This window comes from Pyrgilauda ruficollis, unplaced genomic scaffold (assembly GCF_017590135.1).
Source record: "Pyrgilauda ruficollis isolate IOZ18807 unplaced genomic scaffold, ASM1759013v1 scaffold75, whole genome shotgun sequence".
Taxonomy (NCBI): domain Eukaryota; kingdom Metazoa; phylum Chordata; class Aves; order Passeriformes; family Passeridae; genus Pyrgilauda; species Pyrgilauda ruficollis.
In genome coordinates, this window is record NW_024529377.1 from 1,405,212 (window position 1) to 1,432,799 (window position 27,588).

The 27,588-nt window shown below is 41.0% G+C and overlaps 1 protein-coding gene across 3 annotated transcripts in view; it reads right to left on the bottom strand.

The window, feature by feature from the left end:
- The window catches only part of LPAR1 (lysophosphatidic acid receptor 1), a 68,772-nt gene that overhangs the window by 39,188 nt on the left and 1,996 nt on the right, over positions 1–27,588 (bottom strand). The window contains exon 2 of one of the 3 annotated variants that reach the window (XM_041486349.1): positions 4,579–4,750. In XM_041486349.1, coding sequence (XP_041342283.1) covers positions 4,579–4,638 — 60 coding nt within the window. In that variant the 5' untranslated portion in view covers positions 4,639–4,750. Of the gene's footprint in view, positions 1–1,562; positions 1,624–3,806; positions 3,841–4,578; positions 4,751–27,588 lie in introns of those variants that run through there. The other 2 variants (XM_041486350.1, XM_041486351.1) reach the window with 2 other exon arrangements.

Genomic DNA, 27,588 nt, shown 5'->3' on the forward strand with positions numbered 1-27,588 from the left:
TTTTGAGCCTCCAGTAATCTCATCTAGTAAAACAATTTTTAAAAAAAGTGTACTGGTATTTCAGTTTCTCCTATGATGTCTGTAACTGGATGTGATGTGATACTTCTAATCACAAATTGTTTTTTCCAGCCTCACCATTTCCTTTTGTTCTGTTTGCTCTATTTACCACCACAAGAGGTCTGTTTTGGTAACAAGGCTAATTTGTTTATTCAGCTCAAGCGGGACAAAAAAATCCACACACTTGTTGATTGCAGAAACTTGGGCACCAAATCCAAAATGCAAATTGTGTTGTGCTTCACTGGGGAAAGGGGTGACAACAGCTGTGCCAGCTCAAAGCAGCCTGTTCTCAAGCATATTATGAGAAGGATAACCATTCTGTGGCAATGATAGCTTAAATCTCTTCCATTCCAATTCAAACAAAATGAGGAGAAATAGAGATGTATTCAATGGCACAGAGTGGGAGAAGTGGTTTTTGGCTCTGGCCATGAAAGGCCATCCTAATGGAAACTGCTCTGGATTTCTCTTTGGAACAGCTGCAAGGCAGTTATTTAAACATACTCATTTGCTTCGAGTATTTGGCTAGTAGGATCCACTGCTGGCAAAAGCAGAGAGAATGATGAATTTTTTTTTTTTGTTGCTTTCTTGTTTAAGCATTTCTGAGGCACTGTTGGAAGTCCCTGGTTCATTAAGTAACTTGAGCTCAAATCATTACTTCTTCAAAGCTTTTACTGCAGAATTCATCTCATGCCATTCATAAAGAGAGAAAATACTAATTACTTCAGAGAATACTTTCATCAGTATGGGTCACCACTTGTGATGTTTCTTTTTTTTGCAAACAGCAAAGCCCTCTGGGATGCTAAACACTTCTTACAGAATTACTTAACTTTGTTTAATGCATCATCAGACTAGCCAGGTTTCTGTGGAATCACTTTACTTATCCATATTTGAGATATGAAGTCATAACATGTATACAAAACATCGTCAAATTAAAAATCATAAATTCCTGTTACATTTTGTTTCTCTCTCTTTAAGACCAGAATAGTTTATCTAATCAGAAGTCACTAGATTGTGATTTACTGTGATTAATTTGAGATCTTTTATGCCTTACAATGAAATCCTGTGGCAAAAAGCTCAAAGCATATTTGGGAAATTTTTTGTTTCATTGACTTCTTTGACATTTTGTGAATGCTATCCCCTAGCTATTTTCTGTTTCAGATCACAGCTACGGACAGGTAAACTACCTTAGAACTTTACTTATCCTTCATCTTTACACATGACCAGGATGCCTCTGCTCTTACTCACCACTTCTTGTGTCTGGTAACACGATACTGGGTGAGGAAAAGAAGAGGGGAGATGTGAATAAATTAGTGTGGTGGGAGGGTATGAAGAAACACTAGTGTGGCAAATGCATTGCTTCAACAGAGGGTTGTAGAGCAGCACCAGAAGCAGGCCCTGTGTTGACACACTAGCGGTAAGAATATTTAAGACAGTATTAGCAATTTCACATCTGGTACCCAGAAGTGACTTTCAAAAACTTTTGCAAAATGTGAGCCTTTTGTTACCTGACTCAGAGGACAAATCTTGGGAAAATGCCATTTGCTACTAAATTAACAGGAACTTCTCTTATTGCGGTGCCACAATGAGCAGCTGTACGATTGAAGTCCAAGCAAAAACCTATCAGAAGAAGCTCTGGTTTAAAAAAAAGGTCCTGCTGAGGTCTCTGAGATTCTCTCCCAGGGGAAATAAGCTTGTTTGCCTGGTAAAGTTAAAGGACTGATGATAAGCAGAGGAGTATTTATTACTGCAATGTGTAAAGATGTATGCCTATACATATATAGGTATGCAAAATAAGTAGTACTTACTTCTGAGCTTAAATTGACTAAATGTGAAGGAAGCCAACTATGCTGGCAATGCCAAAGGAAAGTTTAAAGATAAGGATAAAAAATAAAGAAAATTAAAAGTAAAGTCACAAAAGTCTTCTTTTGCAACTAAGATGCTGTCTAGCTCATGCAAAAAGCATGCAAGGTTATTTCCAAGTTTAAAAAAAATCCTTCCTTAAAACACTAGTCTCTAAATTACTTCTGCAGCACACCATGGCACCTCCTCAATTCCAAAAAGCAAAATAATGTCCTCTGGGGGAAAAAAAATTTTAGTCGATGTTGTTTTCTAAACTGTATCCAAAAATTCATTACAAACATGAAAGGCAAAAGCTGCCCATGCAGTCCAAGTATGAAAAGTGCTTTACTTCAATATTTAATCTAGTAATTGTCTCTTAACATACGTATTTCACTATGTCCTTGTCTGTTAAAAAGGTCTTCCTTACTCTCAGAAACATATAGATGGCTCCCAGCAGATTGTCTGGAGATGCTTGGAGATATTTATATACAATTGAAGACTTTTATAAACTGTTATATCCACAATGATTTACTGAAATCTGTGGGAATTCATGTAATCATTTAAGTCTTCTTGTACAGATACCAATTTTGAGCCTACTTTTGCAACATGAGGATGAGAGTGGTATTTTTTCTACCACAATCTCCTACACTGAGATACCAGTCTTTCCTCTGCTTCTTGTTGTCATTTATTTTTGGCTCCCAAGTCAAATCTCATTGAAGCAGTTTCTAAAACTTGAGTGTGGAGAGAGACCTCTATATTACTAATCAATGACCACAACCACCTATTTATTTCTAGTCTTTGGCCTAGTGATCTAAGTCCAGGCAGAATTTATTCAGTGAAAACTCTCTGTAGGCCCAGGATACCTGCATTTATAGAACACAATAGAAAGGTGACCATGCTGATCATCAAGTCCCTTACAAGTGATAGCTTTTCTTCTGCTCATTCTCACACTACAGCTGCTCTTATTCTCCTTTTGAGAAGGCATTTGTCCTGAACAACAATCCTTAGATGCATGCAAATATGAAACATGCTGCAGTCGAGCAAACTACATGAGTGAAATCTCCTTGGAATAGAGGGTGGTGGATGGGTTTCCAAAATGGTGAGGGCTGGCAAGTTAACTACATTGGACCACTGCCACAAACACACCAAAGCAAGAGCTACATACTCACCGTGGCAGAGGCAACAACTGTCTGGCTGCAAGCATGCCCTGTAAACCATTTCTACACCTTGGTATGCCATCTCAGACCTTGAGAGACACATTTTGTAGCAACATGGTACACCAGAGGGAATTGAATCAGACAATGGCACTCATTTTCAAAATAACCTCAGAAAGTCTCAGGCAGAGAAACACAGCATTGAATGGATACATCACATCCTTTATTGCCCATGAGCCTCTGGGAAGATTCAGAGGTATATGAACTGCTGAAAACCATATTAAGACCATTAGGTAAATAGGGCATGGAAGCACTGGGATGCAAATTTAGCAGAAGCCATTTGGCTGGTAAACACTAAGGGATCTGCTGACTGCCCTCGCCCTAGCCAAACAAAATCCCTTCACACTGTGGGAGGAGATATGGTCCCTGCAACACATAGGGAAGTGGGTGGGGAAGTCAGTGTGGGTTTCTCCACCCACTAAGACGAATCCATTTGTGGGCTTGTCTTTGCCCCAATGATCTAGATGTACTTGGTGGGTAATGACTTGGTGGGTAATGTGGAAGGATGAGGCGACATGGTGTGTGCCTCAAGGAGATTTAATCCTGGTGGAAAAAATATTCTGTGGTGTAAATTGTATGTTGCAGGAAGTAAAATAGCAGGAGTGACATTAACTGATAAAGAATGAATTTTGTGAGGAGCAAGGAGAATGCAATGACCAGGCCAGGCTGGTGTTGGTGCTCAGTGATCCAGTATACCATTGGGTCCTGTCCTGACCACTCATCCGATGGACTGGAGATCTGGAGGGATGAAGCCCATGAAACAGGAAAATAATAATAGGTATCTGTCAAAGAGCAGGGGACAGTAGTTAATGAAAATGTATGTTTGGTAGAGAGATAGTTTAAGGATGTAGTTTAAGGTGTGTGTGTGGGTAAGAAGGGGTTCCAGTAATGAGAAATAAATACAAAGGAACAGTCAGAAGGTACATTATTTATGTGGGATCTGAGTGCGACATAAATGGTATGGAATAAGGGGTGGAGATTACAATGAGTCTGGCTGAGCAGGAGGTCATTTCCCCTTAACAGCTCCCACAGTGCTGCTGCACTTTGCCCTGATAATTGGAAAGGTGCTGATAACACACCGGTGTTCTGGCTATTGCTGAGCAGCACTGGCACAGCATCAGCGCTGCCTCTCCAACATTCCTCCCTCCATCCTGGGGGTGGGGGTGGGAAAGATCCTGGGAGAGGACACAACCAGGCCAGCTGACCCAAACTGACCAAAGCCATACCCTGTGGCATATGATGTCAGCTCAGATATAAAAGCTACAAATAGTACTATAACACAGCAGTGTCATGTCTCAAAGTGTAACAACACCCTTAGTAAGTGATGAGTGTCTTTAATATAGTATTTCCAGAAAACTCCCTGATTACTCAAAATGAGACAGAGAGGAGAAAAAGCGAGGATTCCATGAGGAAATGAAAAAGAGGTTGAATCAGTTCACCTGCTAGAGTTTCACTGTGGTGTACTCACCTCAATCACCTCAGGCTGGGACATCATGGACGATGGCACCAAATCGGTGGGGATATCCATGGTAGCTCAAAATGCCCTTGCTGCTCTCCTTGCACTGTTCCTCTGCACCAGCAAGCTTTTGGTAGGAACACAGAAGCCCTTCCTCAGACTGCAGTCATACTGATATTTACTCCTAACAGGAAAGAAAAAAAACCTGTTGAGAATAACAAGAGAACTGGGTAGCCAGCCAATACCCAAGATCCTGGGCTGCTGCAAAACTAGTCTGGGTTTGTACAGCCCCACTTGCTGACATGACCGCTCACAACAGATTTGCCGAGAAGTCTCAAAAGGTGTACTGGAATTTGATCCAGAATAGGAAAAAAAAATCACTTGACAACACAAACTAGACTCACACTGAAATCAAACTGAAACCAGCAAGAAGGCTAACACACAGATTGCTTTGGCTTTGCAAGAAAATATGGTTACCTACAGAACACTGGAACTGTGTTGACAGCCCCCCTCCCAACAAAAGGATAAATAAAATCTCCACAAAAGAGTATTCACAGAATTACTCACTGGACTTCAGAATACATTTATTCCCTCAGTTCATGATCACGTGAACTTTCTTTGTTAAGAAAAACAGGTTACACGTTGTGACTTAAAAATATGACAGCCTTTTTTCCCAGGTAGCCACAGATGTGCAGTACATGAATAAATCAAACTGTAAAATTTGCTCAGCTGATTCAACAGAATGAAGTTATCTCCATAGCTATCATGTTTATCAAGGTCAGTTTAGCTTCCATATGTATGTTGTTTTCTTGTGTGCAAAGAAAACAAACTAACAAAGAGGTGGAGGGGGAAACCCCTGTAAATGTCCATGATAAAAATTCCATTTAAAAATTCTAGACTAAGACAACTGCTGGCTTTTTCCCTTAGTGAGACCAGACATGTACAACACAACCCACAAATTAGTCACCACAGAAAGGATTTTGGAGAGACACATATTGCTGTCTTCATCTGTCACTTCCTATTCTGCAAGTCATGGCAGAAATCTACTCATGCAAAGTGTAATCAACATCCAATAAACATATCAAAAATTACTCCAAGCTTCTGTGGCATTTTTCAAACTGAGGACATGCTATAGTTACACAGACAATGCCAGTAACTTTCCTGGCTATAAGTTCATTTTTTCAAAGGCAACACTTAGCAAGCCAAGAAAGAACAGATAAGTGCTGTAGGAAAGTTATGCTCCACATGCTTTTCTGATTCAGTTATGTCTTTGTTTTTGGTCTTGTTAATTTAAACTCAGCCTTTGCACGCCACCATGGAAATTATTCCTCCTTCTTAAAAAGCATAATCTTGAAATGCCTGCTTCACATTTCAACACATCCCTACATGCCTTACGTCACATGTAGCAGTCTCATCTTCCAAGCTCTAGGATCACTTTTTCCATTTTTATATAGCTTTCCAGTGACCCCTATTCTTTCCTACTCAGTTCTGGCTAGTAACCTTTCATTCTTTCCACTCCGTACTCCAAATTTCTTCTCCTATACTCATGGGGAGGGCAGAAAATGGAGCTGCAGCATCTCTCCAAGATAGTCTTCACAAAGTAAAAGAACAAACACAGCCTTCAGGTTTCCTGTTTTCTTTAAAAAATGAGAGTTGAACTAATTTTTCTATGGACAGATGAGGGAAATCTATAGCATCAGCTTGGAATTCTGACTTAGGGAAGCTTCTGCAACTTGACAGTCATTTTCAGTAAAGCTCCATCAACAGCCTGAAATCCTCAACCAACATATCTCATCAATGTCTTGTGAGCTGTTGCAACTGTAACTTAAATATGATCTCAGAAGACATTTTTTCTGTTCTTCTCATGGCATGCTTAAAAGCAGCAGTTTCAGTGCACCTACTTTACAACAGTCATTGTTAGTTTATTTTAAAATCTTTTTTTCTTAATTCTGAAATACTGCCACTTTTGGATAATGAAGATGGGGAAAAAAATTACAGTTAAAGCTGACTTTAGAGAATACTGCCTGAACCAAAACCAAAGGTATGCTTAAAATTCTGTCAAACAAAAAGGCGAGAAAACAAACATTTTTACTACCAAGCATCATAAAGAAAAAAAAAGTGAAAAACTAAGAAAAAAAAATCTGAAGTCTGTTCAGCTCATAGTGTAAAGTACTAATTGATCCCAGATGAATAGGTCCTGTAAACTCATCAAAGAAAATAAAGCATTTGAACACCATGTAAAAAAGGTGAGAAAGTAAGAAAAAGATCTCACACAAATGTCACACTTCCGGATGTCGCATCTGAATTTTTTCCATCTGAAAGTATTCATTTGGCATCACTTGTCTCTGGCAGCCTTCACTGAACAATTCTGCTTGCAATTAATTCATTCAACTCACAAATAAATGCATCACTCCACCATGGCAGCCTTACCAGTCACAAAGGAAAACTAATGCCATCCAGGGAAGAGCAACAGCAATGACTTGTCCTGCCTAGCATTTCATTTTACTACTTGTTGAATTGATAGGTAGCACAACAGGTGTTTTTCTGCTGTCTCAAGTTGAGATAAGACCAATTTACTGGAAACAGCAATGAGATAAGAATACAAACAGTAACAGCAACAATATTAATAACATAAGTATACATACAGAAGGTGATTTACATGCAGGAGTGCTCAAAGACGAACCCGGTAGCATGCTGCCCCTAAGATGATGAACCATACACAGACCCTTTATACCCATGTTTTTCCTCCTGACTGCAAGCCCCTCCTGTTTCATGGAAGCAAAATTCCCTTACTTCCAGCCCTCTGTAGTGACCTTTGGGGCATAGAACAACCACCTAGGCACGCCCACAGGGCTCCAGAATCTGACCCCTCGCGGCTACTGTGAGAAAATTAATTCTGTCCTGGCCAAAAAAACAAGCACTATCCACCCCTTAGGCTATGCCATCTACATCATGCCCCAATCCTACACCTTCCAACTTTACACACATACGTATACAGATACACACAAACACAGGTATCATTTCCACAGTCAGTGGCTGTCCCTCCAAGATGTCTGTTGTGTTCATTTAGTCCATGACTGTGGGCTCTATGAGGAGCTCACAACTAATGTATCTGGAGCATCCATACTCATTGTCCTTGGTAGTTATGGCATATAGTGGCGTCATTCAGCAACCAACATTACAGACTCTTCTCACCCAAAAAGCAAATCCTTTTGAGGTAGACACCATTGTTCCCCACCCCTCTGCATTATCCAAGTGCACTCAGTCCTTGAACAAAAACAATCCCATGGATGGGTTTGCCTTTTCTTGAGGAAGCACTAGTCCAAATTGTCTTCCCTTACACATTTCTCATATCCACCACAGCAACTTTATCCCCTTCCACAGTACGTGAAGGTTTGTATTGGGCAGGGCCAGCTCAAATAGTAGAGCCTCTAGTACAAGAGTCTCTAGTGTTAACTAAACAGGTGGCCTTTGCTAAATGTAGATGCCAATGTTTGAAGGTCCCACTACCCGTTGCTTTCAATGTGGTTTTTGGCAGTCCATTGCACTGCTCAATTTTCACAGAGACTGGTGCATGATAGGGAGGGACTATGATAAACCTACTCAATCCCATGCTCTCTGTGCCAGGTGTCTAATTTTGAAATTACTCCTGTTGTCAGACTTAGTTCTCTGGGGGGTACCATAACTCCAAAGGACTTGCTTTTCCAGGCCCAGGATGGTGTTCTGGGCAGTAGTGTGAGGCACAGGGTAGGCCTCCAGCCATACAGTGGTGGCTTCCACCATGGCCAGCACATAGTGCTTGCCTTGGCTTGTCTGGGGCAGTGTGATGTAGTCAATCTGCCAGGCCTCCCTGTACTTGTACTACCGCCCACCATACCATACCTCGTGGCCTGCTTGATCTCAGCATGTCTCACAGTCATGGATAACTTGGGAGATACTGCCATGGTTAGATCCACCCCTAGATCACAAGCTCAACTGTGTGCTGCATCTCTTCTCTGATGATCAGAAGTATTATGGGCCCACTGAGCCAGAAGTAATTCTTGTTGCCAATCCAGATCCACCTGAGACACTTCAATCTTGGCAGTTCATCCAATTGTCTGCTATTGCAAGTTCTTCACAAGCCTGACTCTTGGGTGCATGAATCTACAGCACACACTTTTACAGCAACTCCTCTACCCAGACAGAGGTGTCTTACCACAATTCAGAAGCCTAGATGTGTTTCCCTCTGTGCTGCCAGCTGTCTTTCTTCCATCCTTCCAGCTGTCCCCACAGAGCATTTGCCACCATCCATGAGTCAGTGCAGAGACTGAGCACTGGCCACTTCTCTCATTCAGTGATATCCAAAGCCAGCTGGACACCTTCAAGCTCTGCAACTTGACTTGATCCAGCTTTTCCATCAACAGCTTCACAGCTTGCCATACAGGACTCCACAGAGCAGATTTCATTTTTGACATATCCATAAGATATGGCACAAATTGTCAATAAAGAGAGAATATAGCCTCCCATCTTCAGGTAGCTGATAATATGGTAAGGTCTCCTCAGCACATCACCACTATCTTCTCATCTCCTCCTCCGCTTCTGATGATAATCTGAAATTTTTGTTTTTGTACCAGTCCATGATTACTTCTGGTGATTTGGATTTCCTATTTGATCTTGCTGTATGATCAAGCGCAACCAACTTATTCCACATGGCATCAGTGGCATGAGGTCTGGAAGGGACTTTCCCTTTGAATATCCAGCCCAGTACTGGGCAGCCAGGGTGCCAGGAGGAGCTATACTTTGGCGCCAATCACTTCTGAAGCACATGATCTCCTTCATGAGCTTCAAAAGCAGATATGCTTTTTCAGCCAGGGTGTAAGATGCCTTGGATCCTTTGTATCACTGACTTCAGAACCCCATGGGTTGTCCTTGAGTCTCTCCAGGTACTTCTTGTGAGAGATTCCAGGAAGGTCCATTCTCCCTGGCTGCAGTGTAGCACACACTTTTTACATCCTGTCTCATCCTGACTGGCCCAAGGGCTACTGCATGAACAATCAATTGTTTAGTTTGTCCAAAAAATTGTCAAAAAATTTTTCTACGTCACCTGATAGAGAGGGCTTACAATCTGACTCTAGTCTAGAATATGGATCCTCAAAAAAAATGAAATGACTAAGAAAGTTTGTGCTTCCTTCTTGCTGCCTAGTGGGGACATAGCTGCTATTTAATCAGCATAGCTGATTTTGTCCACTGGAAACTGACAACGTCCATCTTGTCATTTTACTCCTAAAAACTGAATTTCCTGGGCAGATCCCTTAAGCTTACTTCACCAAAAGCCATGATACCATCAAAGCATAAGGACAAGCCAAACTAATTTAAGTTGTTTTGAGGACTATATTTAATGCAGGTAGCTCAGTATGTGCAGGTTGCAAGCTGAGCTACCCTGCATGTAGTGTATTCCTCAGTGGAAGTTGTTACGATCTTTACAATTTCCTCCCAATTGTGCCCTCTCTCTGTTCCACAGGGTTTTGTATCTGCAACTGAGGATAGCCCCCTGCACTCTGTTCAGTACTTAAAAGAGCTTCAAGAAGGTAATAGCTGTGATTCAGTATTGGGCAAAATAAGCAGAAAAGAATAAAAGGAGATTTCCAGACAGATGGTGCAGCCCATTGTTGTACACTTGTCCTAAAGTTCTGTCGTGGTTTGACCCGGAAGTGAGGTTTTGGAAAAGTTATGGTCAAACCAATCAGTGGCCAGATTTTGGATTGGCACCTCTGGATTCACTGTTTGTGTGAAAGGAGGGTATTGGAGTGAGAATTGATGTGTTAGAGGGGATTTGAATATTAGAGGACTGGGAGGAGGAGGAGGAGTGTTCTGAAAGTGTTCTGTTCTGGATTGTTGTGTGTGTAGTTTTTTTCCCCTTCCTTTTTGTGTCTATGTAGATTAATAAAGTGTTGTTTTTTTCCTCCATCCCCAAGTTAAAGCCTGCTTTGTTCTGTTCCCGGGTCACATCTCACAGTAACCATTTTGGGAAATACACCTTTCATGGGGGCACTGGCACTGTGCCAGAGTCAATCCATGACAAGTTCTTATGAACAACAGTGAGCAATTTTTTTTCCATTTAATGAGACTCCCGTCTCCCCATCAAATTTCTGATGTCTGAGCAGAGACTACCTTTTCTCTTGCCTCAGCAGATGCACTAACAGTTTGGTAGCTAGCACAAAGTTAACGGTCCCAGTCAAACTTTGCTGATAGGGTGTGTTTGAATACACATATTTTACAGCACAAATTCTGCACATTGGTTGGTATCAGCCTGGCTCTATTACCCGACACCCCTCTCCAGAAGGCAAGATAAAGAAAGCCATCACATCCACTATCTATTACCATGGCAATAAGTACAGAAATAGATCTAGTATATGGCATTGATTAAACATGTTCGATAGTGGTGACAGCACTAATCAGTACGCCTTCTGACCAACTACTGTCTTAGGTTACAATGTAAGATGCAACCAAAAGTACATATTCTACCACCATTTTCATATGCTGTAAAAACCAGGTGGGGCAGTGCTCTTTATCTCTTTCATGACTCATCCCTGATAGCTCTCTTTGAGGGATATCTTCTGCTAATGGACCATCAAGGTCTCACTGCATGACTCCTAAAATTACATCATTCCATTGTGAGATGCTCTGCCCACAGGGAGGAACCAAGCATTCCTTCCTGGACATAATCTGAGGCATGAAACCCCAGAGAATCTACCACTGGATTCCCAGAGATCAAGAGCTCCACAACCACCACTGGAGCAGGACCAGACTTTACTACAGGATCACCACTTCAACAGAACCACATCCACCATTTAACTGGACTGCTATCACCACCCTGACCAACAGGGTGTCAGGTTGTATTCTGACTCTGTCAGTTTAGGCCAGTGTTTTCTGCCTTTATTTCAATTTTCCTATTAAATTGTAGCTCTGACTTGGAATCTCTCAATGGTTCGCTGTCAAACTGGTACAACTACCAACAAAATGCACAAGTTACATCTTTTCTTACAGCACATTCAACACCTCCACTGTCCTAGTGAAGACCAGTTCTACAAATATGTCCACCCCCAAAGCCTTCCTGTCTGCTGTTTCTAATCACTGGCCAGACTGCTTAAAAAAACTACAGAGCTATATCTTCTCACCCATTTGGAAGCGCTTCATAAGAATGAATAAATTCACTGTGAAAACATACTTGTGAAGTATTGCTGAGGGGTTGTGGAAGTCTGGAAGGGGAGTGCCAAAAATAAGGGACAAGCTCACCGTGTTTCCTGTGCTGGCTGCACCATAAGCCCCCCTGGAAACAGTCCCTGCCAGTAAAGCCAGACATTTCTTGAGTCTAACTTCATTGTCTAGAAAAAATAGAATGGAATTTGCTAACATATGAAAAGGTTTAGATACAACAATAGGAAATCTCTACCTTGCAAACACTGAAATAAAAACAAAACCAAAACCCATAGTAAAACATACCTGATTCTGTCATTTTCTGTTATCAAAATATTTTTTGCAACTAATACTTTTGGTATTAGTTACAAAAAGTTACAAAATTAACAAAAGTTACAATAAGCCCTAAGAAATTGGCCAGATGTTAAAGTTTAAGACTAAAGATCAAAGACAGACTGAAGGTACAACAAAACTGAGCTTATTCGTTCACTTCTGCAGAAGAAACTGAGATACTCACAGGAAACTAGGTGAATTTTTCATGCTGCTGTTGGATTAGCATGCTATATAGGGGCAAAAGCTCTTATATATGCACCAAAGACAGGCAATACCTACATAGAATAACAGATGCTTATATAAACAATACTTCATCCCCAAAACACAGTGCATATATTTACCCAAACCACAACTCGAAATCAATTTACATCTAGAAACATTTTTCCATCAAATCCCTGTCTCTGTGGAGGAATCCCCTAGGAACCTACTAATTTCTTCGCAGTTGTCAATAGTTAATTCACGTTGACATTTAATGTAAATTCCTTGCAGATATTGTTTAAGAGATCAGAATTTTCTCTCACAGTCTGACAGTGTGATTCCTACAGCATCAATTTCTATCCAGGCCGCCTCTGCTCACAGAACTCCTGCTGTTGATGAAGCATTGCACTGTTTGAGCATAAACATACCCAGAGCAATTATTAAAAATTATAATTTTGCAACCTGACACAATAAATACACAACACAGAAAGTGGCTAAACAAAATATCATTAAGGCTTAGAAAGGAGGGGAGGACAGGGAAGGAGACTCGCAACAAGAATAATGTAGTGTTTTAAATGTTTCACTGTCACCAAAAAAAAAAAAAAAAAAAAAAAAAAAAAAAAAGGTGGTGAGTGGGTTTTTTATGTTTTGTTTTGGTTTTTTCTTGTTTTTCTGTTTTTTTTTTTTTTTAATGTACAAGTGTGTGTTTTTGTAGGATTTTTTTTCTTTATTTTCATCAATCTGAGCACTCAGGACTTTGACAACCAGAAAAACAGGACAAAAAACTCTCCCAATTACAGATCAAACCTAATCACTGAACATGTCAAAACAGGTAATGCCTACACCACTGCTGCCCCTTCAGGATGACAGTGTCCTAAACAATATCTTGGAAGTCACAAAGAGTCAGGGATTTTATTATGGTTCCATGCTATGCTATGGTTCCATGTAAGTAATACATCTACTTTAGTATTGGTATGATGACTGCTTTGATTGCAATTTGTCAGCCAAAGCAGGCATTAAGCTTAATACTAATTGCAACCACCTCTTTAGCCATGAACAGCATTAAAAGCAGGACAGCAGCATGTTTAGCTCTCTATCAGCTTTCAGATTGCTTAACTGAAACAGTATCAGCTGGCCAGAGCACTCAGCTTTTATTTAAGCAAATCAAAACAAAATAACAGACAACACCTTGGAAAATTTAACTTCAAGATGCCCACGTAGCTGAAAAGCATCCGACAAAAAACCTGAAACCAAAACAAACATGAGAGCTCACTTAAAGTTCAAACTAAAATGCAGAAGTCCAAAGTGTATTACTAACCAGAATAAAAGAAAAGAAAAGAAACTCTTGTTTCCAATATTCCCTTCTGCCTTCCACCAAATCACACCTGTACACCTCAAAGACTTTTAGACTTTTTAAAAGCTGCTGCAGGGATGTTTGCAACATCCTGGGGCTAAAAGAGATTTCCAGTTTCCATTACTTCAGTCTTTACTTTCAAAATACAGCTCTTAGCCTTTCTTAGGTAAGGAAAAAAGATTAAGAATTCAGTAGTGATTTGAGGCTAGAAATTTATTTCTAGACAAATTTTAAAAACTGCCCTTAGATTCAGCAGGACTCTTCCACAACACAAGGTTCCACAGAGGATCTCAAATCTAATCCATTTGCATTCACAGTGCAGTCTGTGCTTCAAACAAGAAAAAAATAATTACGTCATTCAAACCTTTTTGAATAGAAACTCTGTGGCTAATCTGGGGAAGATCATTGTTCTGGCCTCAATAATACAAGTACTACAAGATTGCTCCTAGAGGCTTCCCATGACAGAATAGAGCTTGCAAGTTCAGCAAAGATGCCCCAGGCAGAGCCTCCTTAACCAAGCTAAATAGTTTCACGAACCCTGCAGAGGGAGTGTGGTGTGAAACTGTCCTCTTTCCCCACTGTAAAATTAGGGATATGATCTGTCACCTTAATAATTTATCACACACTGAATTAATTTGCAACAATAAAATAGTACTCCCTCAGAGAAATCATCTTCTGTCACAAAGAACATGGTTCAGCAAAGATACTTTCACAGTGACCCCACCAGGGCAAGGTTAGAGAGCCTGCCCACATCCCCAAATGAAAGCAGAAGAGCAATCTGAATGTATAAAAGGACAGAAACCTCTCTTCACAGATTTTCTATGAAAATAGCCAAATAAACCAGTAGATAGTACAACATCCTCAAGCCTTTACTCTGCAGGGTAATCTTTTCCATATGCCACTCTAATTTGCTTCATACCCCTTCTGAAGATGACAAAATGAGACTGACCAGAGTCACGACAGGGGTTCCACCAAAGGGCAGACAGCTCAAGAGTCTGTAATTAAACTACACATGTCTACCATTCTCCTTTATGTGCTCTGAGGTCCCGCTCCAGAAAGGACCTCCAGATGATCTTAAGTGAGTAGATTATTCCCAAAATTACAAGCTGTTATTCTTTCAGAAATTGTTTTTTGTCTTGGAGTTGTGTATTTTGTTATTTTGGGCTTTTTGGAAGGAAAGGAAAATGCCATATTTTATTAAGTGACAGAAAGCATACTTTGAAAGGACAAACCCATAGGATATGGCATTGTAATATGTATAGTCATGAACACAGTCACCCTGAGTCATGTCAGTTATGATACAAACTGGAGTCACATCAGGAGCAGGCTAATCCACCAAGTTTCTCTGCATAATGATGAAGAGAAATTTACCAAAATAAAAGAGACACACTCCTAATTTTCTATTAACATCTTAACTTTTTTTTTGCTAGTACTGTCATGACTGTGCTCTCAAAAACTGAATCATACTCCTTTTCCTTGCTAAACACAGAATACCTTTTCCTCTGCTACAGAGTGAGGCAATTAATCTCATTTGCAGGCAGACAAGACTTTCACTTATTTTATGTAGTTGTCCTTTTCCAGAATCCTTTCCGTACTTCCCTGACCTAGGTCAGTTTGCACCATCCTGTGCAATTCTCTCACTTGCTAAACCTCCTTTCCTCATTATTTCCATATTGTATCTATTCCACACCCATCTCTTGGGGAGCATTTTGTTGCTGTTTTCTGAACCCAGAATGATATCTCATCTTCTCTTGAAGCCTGTACTTCTCTGAAAAGCGGAACTTTGTCTGAAAACTCAAAAAAAGTTCTGTATGGCTTCCTCAGTTTTCCCATTTTCCTGCAGTTTGCCCTTTAAGGCCAACACATCAGTCTGCCTCCCCATTACTATCCAGCACCTTTAGAATTATTTCAGTCATTATCTAGTTTCTCCTAATGACTTCCATAAGTGTATGCTTGTTAGGAATTGCTTAGAGATTATTGTTACTTTGCCACTCATTAAAGCTGGAGAACCTCTTCCCATCCTCTGGGGGAAAAGAGCGAGCATCTGCCTTAATGCAAGGGATGCTGGCTGGTAGATGCATGTCTCTTGGGAAGCATTAGGAGCTTCTTCAACACAATGAACAGGTCAGTGTAAAAATAATCACAACAAACACACAGACACACAAAAATTGCTTTAAAACATCAGCCACAGCACCATCTTCAAGAAACAACTGCAGCAGCAGCTCCACAATGTTTTTTTTTTTTTTTTTTTTTTTTTTTGTTTTTGTTTTTTTTTTTTTTTTTTTTTTAACTGGTAAATACTGGAACAGGAAGATATCCCTGAAAGTGAATTTTTAATTTTTGCATTTCAAGTAAAAGTGACTTAAAGAACTAGAATAATAATTCATGCAATCATATGATTTCAACATTATCTCACTGCTTTAAACTTCCAGAATCACAAGAAAATAAAGATGAAAAATACAGCTAGACACCAGCTCCAGGAGAATAATGCCAGTCTGCTCAGGCTTACGAAAACAAGTCACTACAATATGGATGGTGTCTCATTGCACAATGACAATGAAGCTGCTGTCATGTGACTGTATTTTCAAAATATACACTTTCATCATACTGACATCTATAGTACCAAATACTCCTAAAACAAGTAATTTCAAAACAGTTTCTGAAACTCTTTTGAAATTGTTTATTTCTACTGACAGACATGAAATTTGAACTAGCTAATGAAGAGGCAGAAAAGTTCAAAGTAACCATAGATAGCTCATAATTTAAGATACATTATTAACTGTTGCCAGCACTGTGTGCACATGTGTATATAAAAGAAAGTATGGTGTGTGCTTTTGTCCTCTTCTGTTACTAAAAAGAATAAAAAAAAAAAAAAAAAAAGAGAGACAGGAAAAGAGCAAGGAGCTGCTCATTGAAATTATTCTGAACACTGGAATTGCAAGGGTAGTGGATATAATTTAGCTTCAAATACATTCTCATTATTATTTTGATTATTAATTAATATAATTAAAGAAGATAACAGTGGGCAAAGGCTTTTGTATCAACTTTATTAATGACATAGCTGCAGGGATAGAGTGCACCCTCAGCAAATTTGCAGATAGATACCATCCAGAGGGACCCAGAAAAGTTTGAGAAGTGGGACCATGGAAATCTCATGAGGTTTAACAAGACCAGGAACAAGGTGCTGCACCTGGGTCAGGACACTCCCAGTACCAGCACAGGCTGGGGGATGAAGGGATGGAGAGCAGCCCTGTGAGAAGGACTGGGGGATGCTGGTGGATGAGAGGCTGGACATGACCTGGCCATGAGCACTCACAGCCCAGAAAGCCAAACATGTCCTGGGCTGCATCCAAAGCAGCGTGGGCAGCAGGGAGGGAGGGGATTCTGCTCCACCTGGAACCCTGCATCCAGCTCTGGGGTCCCAGCACAGGAAGGACATGGACCTGAGGAGATGTTGAGAGGGATGGAGCACCTCTCCTATAGGAAATGGCTGAGGGAATTTGGATTGTTCAGCTGGAAAAAGAGAAGGCTGCAGGGTGATCTAATTGCAGTCTACCAAGACCTGAAGGGAGTCTTCAAGAAAGATAGAGGGACTTTTTACAAGAGCATGTGGAGAGAGGATGAGGGGGAATGGATTCAAACTGAAAGAGAGTAGATTTGGATTATATTAGAAAGAAATCCTTTACTGTGAGGATGGTAAGACACTGGCACAAGCTGCACATAGAAGCTGTGGATGCTCCATCTCTGGAAGTGTTTATGGTCAGGTTGGATGGGGCTTTGAGCAACCTGGTCTAGGGAAAGTGCCCCTGTCCATGGCAGGGCGTGTGGAACTAGATCATCTTTAAGGTCCCTTCCAAGCCATTATATGATTATGATTCTGGCTATATCAGAAATCAGGATGTTTTACTGCAAACTAACACTCCTCAGCAGAAAAAGCACAGGAACTTAATCTTCTAAACAACTTACAAAAAGAATTTTAATATTTGTTTCCAAGAAGAAGTAACAAATTCAACACTTCCGTGGATCAGCAACAGAGACTCCATTTGTAAACTCCACGTTTTGTTTTAAACTCAGAAAAGTAGTAGTAGGCTGGCACTCTTCTGGAACAAGTTTGTATTTAAACATTCAGGCAAATATCCTTTTGCTAGATAAAAAACCCCATCTGGATGATAACAAAATGTCAGAATTCTCAAGCAGCTTTGAGGGGGGCCAGCCTTAAAATGAATACTTCCTTTTTACCCCACATCCACAAAACAGATGTTCAATCTTCAGGCAGAATAAACCACCACAAAATACAATAATCTGGAAATGCTGAAGCCAAGGAAGTTCACAATTAAGCATGCCAAAACCGAAATCCCAAATTACAAAGGCACCACCTCAATATAGATCTACATGTGCCATGACCAATGATACAAAAACAGGAGTTTAATTTAGTTTATCTGAAATAGAAATTTGCCAATTATTCCCTCCACTCACAATACAATGTATTGTTATACATTGAAGACTGTAAGGCAATAGATTAACATGGTTCAGGCCACCACCAATGCAGACACAGGAACTATTTATCAACCCCTCAAACCAGAAATAACAGTCATGCTCCTTCAGAAGTATTTATGCAACATCTGCATTGGTTCAACTGACTGTTCTCCAAACACTTTCTGCTAGGCTGTATTTCGCAAAGTTAACCTGAATGAAGTTTGAAAGAACTTAGAATTAACAATAAGAAAGAATTACCTTAATGACAGGATTTAATTCCCTATTCTCATGTCACTGCTCTTTCCCAAGGCCACAAACAAACTTATCTGATGGACAGCAGTGACCCAGAAATAAGATCTTACCTTTGATCTTGTTAAAATGGAGGGGGAGCAAACCCACTAGCTCAAGACAACAAAAATCCTGATGTTGACAAATGAAAGGGAATTACTTCTTGCCCATCATGCAAGTATCGGGTGTGCTCAGAACAATTCACCCAGAATTTGTGAATCCCTGCTGTAAAATTTGGGCTTGTTACTAATTTCTTGGCAGAGGTCGACAGGGCTTCCTAGCACTCAACAGTCTGCATCATGTTCCCTGCTGTCTACAGTATGCCAACGCAACTGGTTGGACTTTTTGTGGAATAGTTTTTACGGATGATCAAGAAGTAACACACTTTGCAAAATACCCTGGGAGCAGCAGCAGACTGTCAGGGATGCTTAGTAGAGAACTGCAGCAGAGTACTGGGTTTTGGCCTTGGGTAGCTTATGCTGATCATTCTATGAATTCAAGATTTGTAAATGCAAAGCACAACTGAAATATGCCCTGAAAGGAGAAATATGAAGAAAACACCAAGACTTCATCACCTTTCCCTCTGATCCTTCCCCTTTCAATTATCAAGTGAATTGTAAAGCAACTTAGGCTGCTGGCTATCTGAACAAGCAGGTAAATACAGAGGATTAGCTCACAGCTTGACTAATTCACTTTAAGAATAGACTTGGATTAACTCTGAGTTGTGTTTAGCAGACAGGCTCTTAGTGCATGCAAGAGGTCACATGAATTAAGTAGGCTGTTGTAAATTCACACCATACTTCAGTGATTATTCAGCTTCTCTGACTAGGTCCTCAATATATATAATGCCCAACAGAAACAACAAGTATTCAATCAGAATATTTGGGAGATGCCACAAATTCAAGTGAAAACAGAAAGCCAGGAGGCAGAATGGAGTTGATGTAAAAGCAGAACAAAACAAAATCCTATCCTCTAACATGTATGATGACAGAAAGGTTAGTGTCCAAGCACTATCTAGTCTGTCTCACCATTTTTTAGATAAACTAATTTTGCAGCTCTTTTAAAGAGTAAGCAAGACAAAGCCTCAATTCTACTGGACAAAAGCACAACTGGATATCAATGAATTATTCTTAAAGAAAAAAGAAAATAAGAACTAACTAGTAGTTTGCCTCCAGCTCTTCCATTGGAACTTGGTGCACATTAGCATGGGTACAAACTTTAAACACATACACACTTCAAAGCCTCCTTCAGACAGTTTTGTAACAAAAGCATAAGCCATAAAGCATTACTTGGGAACCACTAAGACTTTTTTTGTGACCACACAAATAAACTAAGAAGTTCAAGGGATCCAGGCCACTAAAGGAGAACGTACTGAAATCCACCCACAAACCAGACTTTTTAGGCATCCCACAATTGCACACACCAGCTGCGTCTATGACACCAAAGCTTGAGGCCCATGCACAGCTACTCTCATCCCTGACACAGCTCACTTAGACATGCTGTGTCTGATTTTCAGCCTCCCACTACTGAGTGGCCTCTCTTAGGTCAGCCAACCTTATACTCCCCTCTCAGGAGATCCCACCTGGACTGCTGCATCCGGCTCTGGATCTCCGAACAAAAGGAAGAGCGAACAAAGACAGAGAGGGCCATAGAAATTATCAGAGGGCTGAAGCAGCTCTCTTATGAAGACATGTGGGGTTGCTCAGCCTGGAGAAGTCAAGGTTCTGGGAAGGTGCCTTACAGCAACTTCCAGTACCTAAAGAGGGCTTATAAAAAAAGTTGGAAAGGGACAAGTGTATGTAGTGATAGGAAGGGGGTCATTGACCCAGAAAGAGGGTATATATCAATTAATATTAGGAATAAATTATGTAGTGTGAGAGTAATGAGACACAGGAACAGGTTGCCCAGAGAAGCTGCGGATACCTCAATCCCTGGAACTGTTCAAGGTTATGCTGCACAGCACTTTGAGCAACCTGGTCTAGTGGAAAGTGTTCCTATCTGTGGCAGGGGCTTGGGACCTAGCTGATCCTTAAGGTCTCTTCCAACCCAAATCCTTCTATAATTCTATACAAAAATGCACTATGGCATGTTGGCAGAACGGACAGTGTTTTGGAGTAACCCAGTGCCTACTACTTGGTCAGCTGCTGCCTTCAGTCTTGCAGCAGCCTTCTTCCAAGGCCACTCCACTTAACCCAATAGGCAACACTGCCAGGTGAGAAGGAAGAGTAAAGCACCATAACTTGCCAAGTCCTCAAAATTTCTCACTACAGCAATACTGGCACCCCCCTCTAGTGGAGACACAGCTTATACAAGCAGGAGATGACACTTGCAGGATCTTGGGAGGAAAGTTAATCAAACCACAAGAGGAACAGTCAGAGGCATATACAGAGCACAGGAAGACTTCTGGTGCAATTGCAGAAGGCAGATGTATGGTGAGTGCACATTTGGGTTTCCTACCAACTAAGAAATGTCACCTCATCTTGGGTGCTCCAAGAAAAGTCAGTATTTCTCCCCCCTCCTTTCTCACATGAAGAACGAAGGAGCAGGGTGTGGCTTCTTTGCCAAAGCTGTTCCTGCACTTTTATGCCAGTTTTCTGTGGGAAGAAGTAACTGTTTTCACACAAAAATTATACCAAAGATCTCCACATAGGTCCCCTCCTAATATTCATAACATATAGAACTGAAAAAGCTGTAAACAAGTCTCTCAAATAGAACTTGGTCATAAAAATCTGGGCAACTGATGGCAAGAAACTCTGTGGAAGAGACATTGGGAATGGGAATATGCAGGATCATGGCATAAGCCTTTGCTCAGGCATATTATTTTAAGGCATTTATGTTTTCTAAAATCATGTAATTCCCTCCTGTCATCAGATTGTCATCAGCTTGCACATCTCCTCCTGAATTTTTTTCCTCTAGGCTGAATCTCCTAGGATTCTTTTGCATGTGAAACTCAAGCAATCCAAGGCAGGAAACAGAAACACACTGTACCTCTTGGAGAAGCAGGCATTAACCTATGCTATTCCTATCAACTGTTTGCAAAACCAAATAATTCTAAAGACCCATTTTTAGTCCATTCATTAATACCAGAATTGTTCTGATTATAGTAATGCCCTGAAGTCTTAGTCAGTTTCCAGTCCCACTAGCATGGGCTTTTGAAATAGGACACTTAACTGCTGTAAACAAGAAGCTAAAATACTAGGGGAGCAAACACTAATTCAGAAAAGTCTTCTTTTGTTTGCAAGGTTTCTGTACAGGGAAATACACTGCTCTGAGGTAAAGTTTTCAGTAGTTCCATCAAAATATTTAGGAGTTGCAAAATAATCCTGATATGCTTCCTAGCTGCATTGGGACAGCTCTCAAAGCCCTGTGCAGAAACCATGCCCAGGGCAGCTCAAAGATGCCTGGATCATTTCCACAGAACTGCTCTCCATGTATGACACATTTTTGGGAGGGACAGAAAGGAAAAGGAAAGACCGAAAGACCAATAAACTCGATAGGCATTTATAACTTTCAAGTACAAGTCACACTCAAGATGATACTCCTTGAATGCTGGGTACCTATCCACACATCCATTTCCCTAAAGTTGTTTGTCCCACTGCAGTATCTCAGGAAAATTATTTGTGAATTCCATTTGCTTGGCAACAGGAATGAAGGGGCAATGACCTATTGACACACTGGACTTGTGTCTGCAGGAATGTAACAACAAACAGGGAGACACGTGGATAGAAACGGCTGAAAATCCCAATGAATTCTTCACTTCCCAATGAATTCTTCAGGCTTTGCTCCTCAATCAAATATAATGCTTACATGGATGGTTGACATAGGCTCAAACATAACTCCTAGTACATCCCAGTGTCACTGTGGCATACAGGACGGACATCATGCTCTTACTAGCTGGGTGGCTCATCCCAACAAGACAGAAATTCCTGGAGACATTCTCAGATGGACGCAGGGAATGTTCAGGTTATCCTCCTGCACTAATAATTTACCAATACAACATACAAAACTTTAGCAGGGCTAAAGACACCTTCCAAGTGCAATAGTCACGGACATGCAACACAGTAGTAATATAGACCTTGCTGCATTTTACTCTCCTTTGGGATTGACAAGCTTATCATTATCAGTCAGAATTTATGCTTCTGTATCTAACATTCCCCTACCAATTTCCCAAATGCCTTTTACTTCAATAATTATTTTTATATATTCAAAGTCAGCATGCAACTACAGAAATGTGCCACGAAGTTTACTCCTTTAAGCACAACTTTAGGCAAGGTAGCCAAATTTCCCCTTTACATCCTACATTATAGGTTCACTACTACATGAAACCATTTCCACTGCAACTCATATGAAGACTGTACATATCTTGTAAAACTACTGATCCAGTCTCTACACACAATCACTGAAAACACACCTGTCACAAAAGGCATTGAAACAACAACTCAGTTATGCACAAAAGCACACAAGTGACTTACGTTAGCAGGAGTATCAGTGAAAGAGCTCAGGAGTGTCCAGATAGAACATCAGGCACACATACACACTGCCACCCTTTGCTACTTCACATTCAGTTACAAGTAACTGAGAAAATGGTTAGTAACACAACCATGAAACCTTGAAAGTTCCAGGACCCAAGAAGTGACACCACTGTTGCAGTAATAGATTGTGAAAAAACACAGTAACCACAAGAAAACAGATCCCACCAAGAGAGTCAGTGAGCGCCTAACACAGGCACACAAACAAAAAAATACTGACCATGATAACGACTGCCACAGGCCCTCCTAGGGCAAGGCAACAGCTAGGGAGGGACAAGGTGACCTTTTCCTATCACTTCCATTGGCTTGAGGTACTAACCTGCAGTCCTCCCCGAGGTCTGCCACCAGCCATCCAGCTGACAATTTGACAGCTCTGACAATTTGCTTCTCCTTGATCCAAAGCAGCAGGAAGGTAGGGGTGCTCACCACCCACTGGGGTTCTGTGTTGTGAGCTGAAGGGACAGCGACTGTGGCACTGGTGCCATCCGCAGAGCCTTCCACCCCTCCATCAGCCCTTCCACCTCACTTGACACCAGCAAAGCTGATTCAAACTTGAGCAGCAAACAAACTTGAGTTTTCTTCTGCACAAACACCCTGGCTGTGGATGCCCACATCCTGGCTGGCTGAGGCATGCTGTCCTTCACACATTGCAGCTATGCAATGCCACCCCAGTTCCCTTGCTCTGCCGCCAGCAGCAGCTCAAAGCTTCAGGACATTGTTTGGCAGATCTGACAACCACAACAGGTCCAAAACAGACTGTGCTATCAATGACTAAACATTTAGTGAAATCCAGCAGCCACAGTCCCTTTATCAAAACTCCTTCACAGTAGACAAAACAACACTTGCCACACTTGAAATCTATGTAGCTATGAAAGCTTCAGAGTTTACCAGTCTTTCTCCTTTCCCACAAACACCAACCTGAAGTATTACCACTTTGAAAACAGGTGTGACCTGTACAGCATCTCTCTTCTCTGCTTGTATTCCTGTAAGTCTTTGCTAGAGCTCACGTTCAGCTCACTGCTATTAAACAATCACCCACTTACTCAAAGAAGATACAAATTTCTCTACGCTGTAAACATTCAATACTCATCCAACATTTATTGCTGTAGCTAACTTCTTCTTAATAAAAAATGGATACTACTTTAGCTAGATTTTTCCACCCAGGGTGAAAACAACGATCCTCAAATGGCAAAAGTACTTCTAAGGAAAACTTCTGCTCCCATAAATAATGAACCAGCACCATTTCATATCAGCCACACCCACCCTAAAAAGATGGGGAAGAGGGAGGGAAAGGGGCTTGCAATGAAAAACAGTATGCATTTCCTTTGCCAGATTTTTACCCCTCTTACAATCTCCAGCATTCTGTGCAGAAAGATCTTGCCTTTGATGTCAATCCAATGCTTTCAGGCTTGCTCCTGCAAGCACTGCAATATGCAATACATTTTCTAGCTGGCAAAGAAATAGATGTACTACATTAAGTGCCTGTGAAATCCATCCTACTCCAAAGGTCACTGTGGCATGAAAATTCCTACAGAAAAGCCAGAATGGTCTGTAATATGGCAACATGAGGCCTTCACTGAACTGAGAATTATCATACATGACTATCAAAGTCATAGACATTTTTTCCAGCAGTTTCAAAAATCCACTTCAGAAGGTGTTTGCCTCTTAGAGTCAGAAGCAAAACTAGAAAGATAATATTGGTCGCTCATATTTATCACCTTTGTATTTTTAAAAAGAAAATGTGAGGACCTCTGAATTTTGTCTAGAGTATATGACACGGAAGGAAAAAAAAAAAAAAAAAAAAGCAGTTCCAGTGCCTTTCAAGTTAAAGAAATATAAATTAAAGGTAATTAAGTTGGCACAAAAGTCTACATATAGTTTACTGCAATACAGTAGTCCCAAAATATGTTTCCTTCTGAAAAAGATCCAGCTTTCCCCACTTTTGCAACTGAAGGCATTTCTTGTGCCACTGATCCACACTGCCTACTATCACTTCAGCAGCAGACCACATTGCAATCTATGAGTGGGAAACAATGAGTAAGGCACAATGATTTGCTCCTGTTTCCCCAGCAGCCAGGCCACCATCCATCACAAAGTCCACCAGCACAAATCTTCAAGGCACTTGGAAAGCAAAACACTCTGCACACACCCCCAGCCAGAACCCTGTCCAGGCTATTTATCCTGGGAGTGGCTGGAGGAGGAGGGATGTGGCTCCCCCTCTCCGGCTGTGCTGCTGGCAGGGAAAGGCATGCCTTACCCAGACTCCTTGAAGCACAGCAGCCCCGCAAGTCTGTGGCTGTTTTTGCTTGCCAGAAACAAAGGGAGAAGATTCACTTTCTTTTTAAGAAGAAATACATCTTTACTTGGGGGGTAAAGGCACCAATGCTCTCCCCTTTATATTCAGTAACCTAACTGCCTACAGTATCCGGGTCAAGAAGGACCCAGATCCAGTAGGAAATCAGGACAGGACTGAAAAAAACATGGTCCACAAACCATTCCAGGCTGTGCCTATCAGGAAATTCTGGACACTTTGCAATAATCCAAGCTAGGCCATTGTTATTCTGTAGAGAAATACAATGCCTTAACAACCTCAAAGTTGTTTGTCAAGAGCTTATAAGAGAAATGCCATGGTCATGGAGTTGCCATGCGAGATGGGGACACACATACTACCCAACCCAGCACATAGGCTCTTTTCTTTTCTGGTGCTCAATGATGCACAAATAGAAACAGTATTTCAACAGTTAGAGACACCAGTCATTAAAAAATGAAAATTGATCCTAGAGTGCAACCTTCACTCAAACAATTACCAAGATTTTGCAAGCCAGGTGTGCTGTTAATCAGCTTGGGAGTGTGGAAAGTGTGTCAGGCAGTCAAGAAACACCAGTGGAGGAGAGAAGGAGAGGTCTGGGCACACAAAGATAGGCCCTTCTCAGAATTCTCCCCTGCTTTCAACAAAACCAAACCAAGGTACCAGACATTCAGATGTTCACTGTCATATATACCAGCACATCAACGGAAGTGCAAGAATGCACAGGCAATGCTTCCACACGCTTTAAAGAAACTAAGCTTGAAATGTAAATGAAGAAAACCAAAATTCAGGTTCCCTGACATGTAGGTAGAACATCGGCTCCCATTCCTTGACAGAACTTTCTTCTCCCCAGGGAATAATTCTGTATTTCTGTCAAAGCAACCCATCAGCCGTGCACCTGATCCAAAGTCATTCAGTGACAAAACAGATTTTGCCATTGACATTTATGGACCATGGTTGAAGCCTTAAGCCTCTGCTTTGGCTATGAGGAAAAACACATGGGGGAAAACAAGAAGTGTGTAAGTTCAGCCCTAATGCAGCACTGCTGAGGAGTGCCACATCTCTGCAGTATCACCTCGTGACACCTGAAAAAGTCAAAAACACATCAGATGCTAGATAACCCCTGCCAGCTGAAGCCATTACTGCCTCAAGTCCCTCACGATCAAGCGCTTCTGGAGAGCAGCGTTCTCCCTTCAAATTATCAATACTCCTAAGGCAACAAATGAGGACCATACCTAAATTGAAATCAATCTTAAGGAAAAGGAGATGGAAAAAGAAAAGACATACTTTATTTTCTCAAAAGTTGGTTTTCTTTTCACCCTACTAAACTGATAGAAAAAATAATACAGCCCATTGTGAAAGATGAAGCAGTGAAATGCCCAACATATAAAGAACTAATCCAGTAACTGAAGATGCTGGAGGGATCACGAATTGATTGCTCTATTCTTCTTTCAGTGAAAGAGTTGTATGTATTTTTCCCCTGGCATTATGTGTAGCAGGAGCTCTTCAAATACCCCATTTAGATGGATTTAAGCTGAATTTAGTGTCCCTCAAATTACATGCACTTTTGTTTCTGAAAGGGAGGAAATTGCACTTATGTAGCAAATTCTAATTTTGTGAAGGAAACAACAGTGAAAGGACAACTGCCACACAGTACCAGTTACCACTCCCAAATTCTTCCTCATATCCTTGAGCATTACCAAGACCATAAGTGACGGCCTGTGAAGAGTTCCCCACTCAGCCCTGATGGCAAAAGAGCTGCATTCAATTACCTCTGCATCCATATGATAAAAAAAGCCAGATACACAGCAACAGTGCTCAGTAAGTGCTGGCAGGTCACCACCTAGAGGTGCTCAAAGCCAGCTCTTCTGACATCTGGAGAAGGCAGCTCACCTCTGAGAGTGCTCAAACTGTTGGTTATTCAAAGAGAAGACAGTGGTGGTGTTCTAAAGGAATAAGTGCTCAGAAGAATTACTTGCCTTTTGATTTAAACCTCTGAATATGAGACAAAGCAAGCTCAATATGGATAGGCCACTGAGAAACAGCTAACTTCCATTAACGTGTTATTAAGGGCTCATCACAGTGATATCAAAGTGAATCCCATGTAAGTACAAAGCAGAGCAAAACACTTTCTTCAACAACCTCTCCTGGATTCTCCAAACAGTTTAACTGTGTGACACTATAAAACCCAGTTAAAGACAATTTTTTTTCCCCATTTTTAAGCAGGGAAGGAATTATATTTTAGTTACAATCTTCCAGAGCTACTGATGAAAACCACAAGACCATAAAGTATTTTTGCTCACAATGATAAGATTGTCTGTTACACGTGGAATTCACATATTAAAGCTGGGTATGCAGTG